The 12197-nt window shown below is 36.0% G+C and overlaps 1 protein-coding gene across 1 annotated transcript; it reads left to right on the plus strand.

The window, feature by feature from the left end:
* The first annotated feature begins 3761 nt into the window (after positions 1-3761).
* On the plus strand, positions 3762-11018 carry LOC752320 (outer spore wall assembly protein SHE10-like). Its single transcript, XM_001175653.4, has 3 exons — positions 3762-4243; positions 7604-7807; positions 8438-11018. Exons 1-3 carry the CDS (start codon positions 4166-4168, stop codon positions 8462-8464), a joined length of 309 nt encoding a protein of 102 aa, XP_001175653.1. The 5' UTR covers positions 3762-4165; the 3' UTR covers positions 8465-11018.
* Positions 11019-12197: the final 1179 nt, after the last annotated feature.

The following is a 12197-nucleotide window of genomic DNA, read 5'->3' on the forward strand; positions in this document are numbered from 1 at the left end:
CACGAGTCAATGGGCGATCAGCGGGCCATGTCACACAATGGCTGAAAAGACAATATTCTAATTAAATAATTTAACATATTTCCAACATGCCTATAACAATGAAACTACACAGAATTGTAATTAAAGGTATGCTTGAAATATATGTGAAATAAAAAATTGAAAATATTGTTTAGTTTTAAAAAAATAAATTTACAAAAATTGCTATTTCTACCAACTGACTGCTGTTGTGTGCGTGTGTGTTCGCGGGCAGACTGTGTGCACAGGCAGTGTGATCACCCTATTGATAGAAAGGGAAAGACAGTGATCTACAAGCACAAAAAAGGTGACTTTCTTTCTATAGTTGATTTTTTAATCGTTAAAGGCAATTATTTTATTGGCCAATATTACTTTGTATTTATTGCAATATTGTGTATGCCGATATAATTATGAGAGTAAGTAGGCCTACATTCTACCACTTTGGCTATTATGCTAGGTGCTTTGATTCCACCATAACGCTACATTCCTTCTGAATCCAAAAATGCTCGATTAGTTCAGCAAAGTATTGTTCAGGTTTGATAGGCTAGATTTGCAGACGCATGAAAATTGAAGATCAATCCACTTATTCCAATATATTCCAAACTATAACATCAGAAGCGGATCTAGAGGTGGGGGGGGGGGGGGGGGGGGGGTTGGGGGGGTTGCAACCCCCCCCCCCCCCCCCCAAAAAAAAAAAAAAAAAAAAAAAAAAATCCGGGGACCATTTTTTAAAATCTTATCTTTTTTTTTAAACTTGTAATTTTATTTTATTCTATTTCTATGTATTTATTTCATTTATTATTATTATTATTATTATTATTATTATTATTATTATTATTAATATTATTATTATTATTATTATTATTATTTCTTTTTGGGGGGAGGGGGGGGGGGGGTTGGGCGAACAAATGTCACAGAGTCCCTTGCCCCCCCCCCCCCCCCCCATCAGCTTTTTTGAGGACACGGGCCACCGCCGAAGTGACAAGCTAGGCCAGCGTTGCCGATTCTCATCCCCAAAATCCCCACATTAAAAAAAAAAAAAAAATTGGGGGATTGTTGAAGTCTTTGGGGATGAAAAATAAATATTTGGGAATGAAAATAATATTGAGTTTTATGAAAAACGAATTTGGGGATTTTCTGTCAAAATTTGGCAACTTTGGGGATATTTTAAGTGTCGTTTGGGTGGGGATTTTGTGAAGATTTAACCTGGCAACGCACGCTGAGCTGGGCTGCTCATTTCCTGGATTACTTGTTCAAGTTGCTCACTTTTTTATCAGTCTGGTCTGAGTGTAGTGACAAGCAATATGGAAGCAAACAGGGCAAAGAAGTTGCGGCAATCCAGTCTCGCATCTTTTTTTACTGGAAGGTATGTTTGAATCATGCAAAAAAGTTGGCATCAGGGTAAATTACCATACATGGGGGTGTAATACGGACGTGTTGTAATACTACAATTTGAGTAAATAAAACACATCCAGCGCCCACGCTTCGCGGGGAAACAGGCGCGGATCTACGGAGGGGGGGGGGGGGGGGGGGGTTAGGGGGTTTAAACCCCTCCCTCGGGCGGCCCAAAAAACAAACCAAAAAAAAAGGGGGGGGAAGGAAAAAAAAAGAAAAAAGAAAGAAAAAAGAACGCACGCTGGAGAGAAACCCTTTCAAGTGCAAATATTGTGAGAAGATATTCAACTCATCTGGTAACTTAACCAAACACATGATAACTCTGGATATAACTGTGTATTTAACTGTTACTTGATTTTAAAAGACGTTATCATGCACTGCTTTTTATGGTCTCCATTGTGTTAATAGATGCCAGGAAAACATCACTTACGGGGTTCAAATAAACACCCAAAAAAAAAATCGGCTCGCCGCTTCGCGGCTCGTGGACGATGCTCCGCATCGTCATTATTGGTCAACCCCCCCCCCTTAGCAAAAAGCTAGATCCGCCCCTGAACATAACAGATATAATTACATAAGTTTCCAGATATATATATCAGATATTTTTGTTTGAAATACAATAAACCTCGACCCAAATTACCAAATTAGCATGAATTTTCATAAAGTCTTCAAACAGAATGTGCTTACTTACTAGCAGTACAAACTTTACCAGTACAAACACACAAACACCCCCCCCCCCGATATTTTTATCGCCTCCCTATACTCCCTCCCCTACTCTATTTATATTCAAGTTTTTAGTTTTATTAGTATTGTTATTTTTATCATTATTTTTATTATTATTATGATTATTATTACGATTATTATTATCATCGTTGATAATTATCATTAGAATTATAATTACTATCATCATTGTTATTATTGTTATCAATAATATTTCAATCCGTGATTTCGTAGTTACATAGGCCTTCTCCCAATCAGGCACGTAGCCACGGGGGGGGGGGGGGGGGCACGGGGGGGGGGGGGAACGTTTTTTTAGACCCCTTTTTTGACCTCGATCGATTACATATATGTGCCCCCCCCCCCCTAACATCAAACTCTGGCTACGTGCCTGCTCCCAATGCTTACACAAACTACTTGCATTTTTACAAAATGTGTTTGTAGCTGTTGTTTTTGTATAATTATAATAATAATAAGTATAATAATGATAATAAAAGGCCTAATGGATTACATGCGTGCTATATCTCTCTCTCTCTCTCTCTCTCTCTCTCTCTCTTTTCGCTTCCCCCTTTCTCTCTCTCTCTCTCTCTCTCTCTCTCTCTCTCTCGGCTCCCACATTCTCACTTGCCCATCCATCCTTTCTTTCTTTCTCTCCCTCAATATAATATATACGTATGTTTTTAGTCTCTTTTTTTCCTCTCGACTAGTCTTACGCCTGCAAGGTTTAAGACTAGTCATTTCTAAAACTAATATGGTATTATTATGTCAGTTTTAAGTTGTTTATTGTACTAGTACGTGTAACATAAATATCTTTTTCGTTTTTGGTCACATTCAAAAAGATTCAAGATTAAAAAAGAGTTTATTCATCAAATGATTAGCAGCCAAAGGCTGAATTGCACATACTCTTATTTCCTCATAGTATGAGGAAATCAAGTATTAAGTATTACTTGATGTTTTGAGTATCAAGAGTGACACCTGGCTGGAATGCTCAGCATGCTCAGCATGGAATGCTCAGCCCACCGGGGAGTGGAGATTGTGCACACAGTGTGTGGGGGTGTGGGCAAGTAGTGAATCCAATGGCCGAGGTAATAGTTTATCTGTAAAGTGCCTAGAGCCCTATATATAGCGGAATATTATTATTATTATTCATTTCATTTCATTTTTAACAACTGCCGCAATTCAGCTTTTGGTCGATATAGATTTCTCTCTTACTAATACTATTTTGGTGTTCCGTATTTGCATAAGGCCGAGCCCCTACATTTGTTTAAGTGACTGATGTGATGGTAATTATAATGATCATTTTACATGTTGTAGCATGCACTGCTAGTATGGAAAAAGAAGAAAAGGAAAAAAAGAAGAGGACAAAAAAAAAGGAGAAAGGGAATCCGTTATACTTCCAAAGTTCCAATAACACAGTGAAATTAATATAGCTGTTTGTGTTTTGCTGATGTTGTTGTCGCGTCCTTGTTTTTTGGTTTGGATTTTCTTAGTGTGAGTGTGGAAAACACTATTGTTTGTTAAGATAGCCTACACCACCTCTTCTATGTAGCGCGCGGAATCATGTACCATACCGTATACATGCAATTATAACACACTTGATTGCGTCCATTGATCTGCGTGAGCAGACTATCTTTTATACTGTCGTTGCTCTGCTGTAGACGTGTAATTTCCCGTAGATAATCATAAGCACGCTGGCTGCACTGGGCAACTAATTTCTCTTAAAAACCCATAGAGACTGCAGGTATTTTTCAAATAAGGAGTGGCGATTGCAGATAAAAACATTTTATGAACATCGCTGACATCGCTGAACATCACTGACAGAGCATGAGCTGAGCATCATTCCCTGATATAATTTACACGACTGTCGGTGTTCTTGGATGTGCTGAGCGGTTGCTAGGCGAGGAGAGAGCCTCAACTTGGGCAGCGGGCTTTGTGAGCGTTCGCAGAATCCAATACGTGCTGTAGCTGTGCATAGCAATCGTTTCTACGAGCAAGTTTTTATTTAGGCCCTAGCATAGTTTATTTCTGTATCATCGTCATCATGTCTTCACATCATTGGGAGGCTGTTCGAAGGCAACGTGTTTTTGATAAAAGAGAAGAAGCACAAAGAAGGACAGAGGTGAGTTACTGAGTAAATGTGTGGCCTGTGCCTGTGGCTGCTGTGGCAGTGTGGGGTTTGTTGTGTGCAAATTATGAATAATATTAGGCCCTATACAACACTGTCAGTGTTACTAACTTAGTTAACTTTTATATTTCTAATTTATATTAACCCATTGGCTACTGATTTCTCTAATTCCCATAACTTCATGGAGGGGCCATGTGGTCACTTTCTCATTAATATACTAGGTCTAGTTTGTTAATGTTTGCCAGTATTTGAAATGTACTATGAATAAAGAGGTGACCAAGGTTTGTGGAGATGTTGATGATATTAGAGAACGTGATATTCGATCTAGTATGAGTTCTCATATTCTAGGTCTAAATCTACACAAATTTATTTATTTCAATTACCAAATGTACGGCAAAGTTAAAATTGGTTCAACTAAAAAGAAAAATCGTATATCTCGGAGCTTTCGCGATCTAAAAGTTTGATGTCGGATCGGCGTGAGCGCTGCAACTAAAAAAAATCTTTAAAATAATGAGACCTTACACCGGGCATGGGGATTTACAGCTGAAATTATCAAAAAATGTGATCCATCAAAAATAAGGTAATTTCATAATTTGCAAGGCAAGATATCATACATTTTTGACCACATTTTACTTATAATTTTGAGGATATCTGCTATCAAAATGAAGATTTCCAGACCTTTAATCTTTATCGGTTACAAGTTTTTTTTTTAAAATCGGAACGCAGGAAAATGACTGCAAAATTTGCTGATCTTTTGTCAATATTTTCATAATGTCGCACCTAATACCAAAGAAAATTTTGTCTCTGGGAAATTTTATGTTCCTCTTTCCATTGGTGATATCAGATTTTTGAAATCTTATCAATTTTTTGAGATAGCGAACTTAGATCATGTGGGAAATATGGTCACACTGCCAAACATGTTTACCAAGAAAAGACTCCACAACATGACATCATTACATGCTTTTGATAATAGAGCAACATACAAAAGGATTGAATATTGATTGACAGGCCATTGTGTGAATTTGTCTGCGTTGTGTATTCAGCAAGGACTGGGTAGTGATACCTATTGTCACGAAGCCAAAGGAATGCAGGGTACAGAGAAGTTTACTAGAGTGTTTATGACACAGCAAACACAAGTAGTAGTAACTTGAGATCTATAGGGGATTACTTCAAACAGAATCCATATATATGTGTCTTAATCTCTTTGGTTAGTATTCTACTAATACTGTTAAATCTGACACTGGGTCTTAAATCACACTAAAGAAAAGGAAAACTTAGACCTTGGTCTATTATAATTTCGCGTTAAATCAATTTTTAACAAAAGCTTAAAATTAAACTCAGTGTCAGCTTAAATTCTTGGTATATTCTGGGCCTTTTGGGATTTAAAAAAAGTATGTAATCTTTACAAGCAAATTTCACTTTGTACCCATACATTGTGTATGTGACTCATAAGAAACGTGTACCGAACCAACTATGTCCTCTCCTTTTTCTTTCTTTTTCCTTTTTGTTGTTGTTATGGCAAGATGATGTGATAGGCAACAGACTTTTCATACATGTTTTTATGCCTCCGCCACCGAAGGTGGTGCCGGAGGCATCATGTTTTCGGGTTGTCCGTCCGTACGTCCGTACGTCCGTACGTCCGTCCGTACGTCCGTCCGTCCGTACGTCCGTCCGTCCGTCCCGTTTGACCGTTATCACAATATCTCAAGAACCATTTAAGATTTAAACTTAAAACTCGGGAATAGTATTTATCACCATAGGAAGACGATCTGATTAGATTTTGGAGTACGTAGGTCAAAGGTCACAGGTCACAGAGGTCAACTTATGAAATTCCTTGTATTGAGTTTGTTAGCGCGATATCTCAAGAACCATTTGAGATTTAAACTTCAAACTTAAGGATAGTATGTATCACCATAGGAAGACGATCTGATTAGATTTTGGAGCACGTATGTCAAAGGTCAAGGGTCACAGAGGTCAACTTATGAAATTCCATACATTGAGATTGTTATCATGATATCTCAAGAACCACTGGAGATTTAAACTTCAAACTTAGTGATAGTGTGTATCACTATAGGAAAACAATCTGATTACATTTTGGGTCACGAGGTCAAAGGTCAAAGGTCACAGGGCTCATTATGTATGCAAAAACAGCTTGTGATCGCGTTATCTGAACAACCGATTGATGGATTCCTGCCAAACTTTGGTCATGTATGTATCTTGCAGAGCTGATGAACTGATTAGATTTTGGGGTCACGAGGTCAAAGGTCAAAGGTCACAGGGCTCATTATGTATGCAAAAACAGCTTGTGATCGCGTTATCTGAAGAACTGATTGATGGATTCCTGCCAAACTTTGGTCATGTATGTATCTTGCAAAGCCAATGAACTGATTAGATTTTGGGGTCACGAGGTCAAAGGTCACAGCGCACATTGTGTATGCAAAAACAGCTCGTGATCGCCTTATCTCAAGAACCGATTGATGGATTCCTGCCAAACTTAGGTCATGTATGTTACTTGCAGAGCTGATGAACTGATTAAATTTTGGGGTCATGAGGTAAAGGTCAAGGTCATGCGGCTCATTATGTATGCAAAAATAGCTTGTGATCGTATTATCATTAGAACAGATTGATGGATTCCTGCCAAACTTAGATCATTTATGTATCTTGCAGAGCCAATGAATGGTTCATAAGATCAAAGGTCATGGGCTCATTATGTATGCAAAAATAGCTTGTGGACGCATTCTCATTAGAACTGACAGATGGATTACTATTTAACTCAGGAAATCTTGCAGAGCCAATGAACTGAGTAGATTTTAGGGTCATGAGGTCAAAGATCAAAGGGTCATATATGTATATGAGAAATTGCTTGTAATCACGATATTCTGAGAACATGTTAATGGATTACAATTGAACTTGAATTTGAAAAATTTCTTCCGTTTCGGTTTGTAAAATTGCTCTATGACGGAGGCATCATTTTCGACTGCGCGCAGTAGAATTCCATCTAGTTTTTTAATGAATTGGCAATTTTGTTGAATTTATGTCTAACGGGCTGTCAAATAATTGTTTGTTTACAATGATTGATTTCTGGAAATAAAATCGGGATGATCTGTTAGCAAATGAGAATAAACCAAACTATTGGAGTTTGACTAAAGATTTGAAATTCATCTAAAGACAATAATAGCTTTGACAGTGTTATTCTGAATTATGAAGTCTGGTACACGTAGCAAAAAATAATGATATATTTTTTTGCAAATTATTTCATTTATTAGTTGTTTGTTTGCTTTGATAATTATGGCACCATACAGTAAAGGTTATCATTTAGTATTGTATTTTCTCTTCTTTAAATTTCTTTTCCAGGAACAGAAAAAGGAACTTGCTGAAAAGAATCGCAGGGAGCAGGAGGAGCTGGCTAAAGGAAGTCAGTCAGCATCATACCATCGTCAGATGTTGGACTCACGAGGGCAGGGTCAGTGTAATCACCCTACATTGGATGAACAGAGAAGACTAGAACATCAGGAGGTTCTTAAAGAGCACTTTCTTAGGTCAAGATTACGCTACAACGTAAGTGAAAGAATTTATATATACATTTAAATAAATGCTCAGTTGCATTGTTTGTTTTCATTTGTAGTGCTGAGTCTCATGATTCTGCTATCTGAGGAAAATGAAAATGAAGGAAAATAAATATAACAGAGGAGGAACTAGTTTTCTTTCTCATTCGCTCTAATGTTTTCAATTGGGTATAAAATGGATACGCATTTCACGTTTTATAAATCCTTTTCAAGTTTTCATTTCAAATTAAACATCACATAGCATCAACATCTCACTTTGACGGTTTCCTGTAAAAAAAAAAAATCCAGAGGAAAATGTTTTAAATGAAATATATGTACAGTTATCCTGAAGACATGAACAACAAGTGGTAAAATAACTTGTTTCATTTGCATGAAGAGAAAGAAATTAGGTAGCCCTGCCACATTATTTGTCTCGTAAAACAGTTTCAATTTCAGTAGCTTAAAGATCTTGTCTAATGAAAATACAACTTGATATATATGAAAAACTGAATGAATGTAGAATACACATATAAAGGAATAATGTTATCGTAATTTATGGCTTATAAGCTTTCTGTTGATATATAATTCATCCATTTCATTTTTTCAGCTTGGATAATTATTCTCTTTTAATTTCTTATTGCAGGATACTGACTGTGCTCAGCAATGGTAGATACGATTGCTACAACACAACCAAGACAACTTAAAAACAAGCTTTGTTAATATGTTAACAAGTGGAGAGAAAATGACGACATGCAAGAGAAAGAGTTGGTACTAAAGTGAAATAAACCTGTGCATGTTATTATCTAAAGCACAATAATGGTTATATTACTGAAAAGAACATTACAGACAGAGAAATTATACCTGTGCACAAATATTGTGGACTGTTATTCAGTGTATGAGACGGGTTGATTTCAGTTAGCCAAGGCTGAACAGGATTGTTTTCATTAAGATGATATAATACAGCCTTTATATTAGATGATGTAAACAGTAATAATCTTATTCTTTTTATCCTAAACAAATTTTAATATTTCGAGTACAAAATATGAACCAAATTAAGGAAAATTGTAAAGATAAGTTTTAAAGCAGGCCCAAACTTTATGACTTTTTTAGTTTACAAATATTTACGATCACTTGATTAAACCCCTCAAACAAATATGATTTTGAATTTGATAATGAATATGTAAGTTTTACAAGTTTGTCACATCAAGTTGATTAAACTTATTAAAAATCATCTCGGAAATTAATTTGTATCGTATGTTGTGTGGAATATTAATGTAGAATTCTATGAATATAATCTTCTACATAATTATTGATTGTGCCATTTTGCAATTGTGTGATGATGTTAAGATTTTTTTGTATTTTTTTGTCTTTTTTAAGTGGCCAGTAGTGCATGTGGGATAATTGTTTTTGTTATTTGCACCTGTCTCCTTGTATATCAAACTATGCATGAATAGTTTCTATTTCCTTTCATATAATAATTTCTTACCAACTATGCAGACAAATATTGCAGTATTTATGTGGAGATGTTTTAGAGTTATTCTACCATGTACATCTATATGGTAATTATCAAGTTTTTTTGGAATGGATGTAGAAAAACTTTGACCTTATTGTAATGGTGTATACAGTATGTCTCTTAGTAGAAGCCTATTTGGTTTGGTGCAGAGTAATTTGAGGCTATATATGTTTTGGTCAGGTATGGTGTTGTGCTGGAATTCAAAGGGGGGAACTTATCACTTTTCTGGCAATTTTACAAAGTGACTAATGGATCTATGGCTATAATTACTCACAAAACAGTATTGTATTCAATAATCTTATGCACTCATATGCCTGGTATCTACATCATGTACTTTATGTAAAGTTGCTTGCACCCCAGGTGTATTATGCAGTCACATGTGTATGAAATAAGGTAACTTTGCTTTAAAAATAAAAAATTCTAGAGTCATTGAAAATTATCTTAGATACATGTAGACGGCAGGTGCAATTGCATGATATGAATGGTAGCCTTCCATGATACTTGTTGGCTGCATAACCCAGAAGTAATAAATGGGTTAAAGAATGATCGATCAATACAAATACATATTTTTCTTTGAGTTTGAAATATTTAAATGAAGATTTCACAAGGCAAAGTTATTTAGTAGTCCAGCTCGTGCTAATGAAATTTGAATTAATTTATCAGCATATAATGATAGCAATAAAATGAAATTAAGATTTTTACAAAAAATTGATAGAGTGTCAGTGCTACATATATATGCAACTATGAATTTACATTTTGATGTTATGCTATGTGTAATCGCTACCTATATTCCGTCCATCTTTGTGCATTATTTGTCATATGTTCACAATTATTTTTGTTGTTGCCATTCTGTATTTGATTGTTCATTTTTTTGACATGTACCGGTAATCATTTTCTGAATCTTGTATCATTGATGCCTTATGCCGTTGCACAATGAGTTATTTGGTCAGTTATCAACTAAGGCATATCTTTCCTTTAGCTTGTCAATCTTATTGGAAATTCTATTGGTGACCGACGGTCTTCTCTCCAATTTTGAGTGATTATCTCTTGAGATGTCATAGGTTGTGTTCAGGGACCCGTTTCACAAAGGTCTTTTCAATGACAAATTACAGAAATCAGTGTCTAATCTGCTGCTAACCAATCAGAAGCAAGGATTTCACTAGCTTTTAACAGAAACGGTCATTTGTCATTGATGACAAGTTTTGTGAAATGGGGCCCTGGATGAACAAGAGCTGATATGAAGGGAAACGGGACAACGCCGCCAACATACCATTAATTGAGTAATTGATCGATGCATTCATTCATTCAATCATTGATTTAAACATTCAGTCTTTCTTCTTTCTTTTTTTGGAGGGAGGGGGGGGGGGGGTCATATGTTCAATACATGTAAAATAGGCCTATACGGAACATTTTTGGTACATGCCCAATAATTTAAATGTTTTTACATACATTTTGCAGAGCATACCCCTAGCCTCACGACAAAGTAGGTAACTGATGGGCGACTCGATGCCCATGACAAGTTTAATGGCATATCCTCACTGTTGTCTTTTTTCCTTCATTTTTCAAACTTCTTTAGTTTATATCTTTCTCACTCATTTCTAATGCAAAAACTATCATATTATAATTGTCGTTTGAATTGATGTCAATTTCAAGATATATGCAGTATACTGGAAATGGGTAATAAATGTATTTGTGTATGTATACTACAACAGCTTTCAACTTTCAGACCATATTTGTTCGTCTTTGTAATATGACTGGGAATGGGGGGGGGGGGGGGGGGGGGGTTGCAGGCAAAAAGTCTTATTCCACATGTGCTTTAAAACAATGCGAAATGGACATTCAATAATGACCCTTTGAGAGCCTTTAACTAATGCTTTGTTACGATAATAGTTGTCAGAGCGGACTCGATTTAATTTGTAAAAAATCTTTAAAAAAAAGAGGTGATTGCCAAATGAACTGACGTGTCATGTACCTGTCGGTGGCATAGCGACGGGGATTGCATGTGCCCCGCTCGAATTGATGGGAAAGTGAGAGGGTAAATGAGAGAGAGAGAGAGAGTATTTGTAAATTTTGTAATTGATTTGGTGATATTATTAATAATAATAATAAACAAACACATTCCAAACAGTTATATAAGGTTGAAACAAATTCAATTTACACAAAGTAAAAACTATACATTAAAAGTTGATTCCATAAATTAAATAATGATATGAAATAAAAAGAGAGAGAGAGGGAAGGGAAGACAGAGAGGAGAAAGAAAGATAAAGGTGAAGGAAAAAAAATGTTTCTTAAGCCCAAATATACCTTTTCTTCATACAAGAGATGATTGATTATTCATAGATGATTTTCCCTCAATATTATTAATGATAGGTATTAATAGATTGCACTCCGAATTTTCGCTGAGAGCCCTCGAATACAAACATTACACATGTTAGAAATAATCGGGTTGCTTGCATCATACCGTACTCGAATTGTGATGGATGGTATTTTTTGTTGATTTGGGGGTTAGTGAGTTTGGTAGCGGGCGAGATAATAATATTGATTTTTATCAAATGTGACCCGATTTCTGTGTTTGGTTAGAAGAATCGGTAGGCGTTGCTTGATTGTAGATTGTTTACTTTCTGCCAAGCTGTACTACCTTAAATATGTCAAATGCATTAGGTGTTGCATGGAAACAAGATTCGGATTGGAGAAGGGGGGTAGGGGTAACAAAAACAACCAGTTCCGTGATTGGTGGACGACTACAATGCTCCCAGTTGTAGTAATGCTCATCTTAGTCATGAATGTCTTTCATCTTTCTGGTAGCGATCCAATGTGCGTTCTCAAATAAGGAATTAATTTGGGGGTAAGTGAGAACTTTTTATTTCTATCAATTTTCAGCTTTTTACAT

This window comes from Strongylocentrotus purpuratus, unplaced genomic scaffold (assembly GCF_000002235.5).
Source record: "Strongylocentrotus purpuratus isolate Spur 01 unplaced genomic scaffold, Spur_5.0 spur5_scaffold_7, whole genome shotgun sequence".
Taxonomy (NCBI): Eukaryota; Metazoa; Echinodermata; class Echinoidea; order Camarodonta; family Strongylocentrotidae; genus Strongylocentrotus; species Strongylocentrotus purpuratus.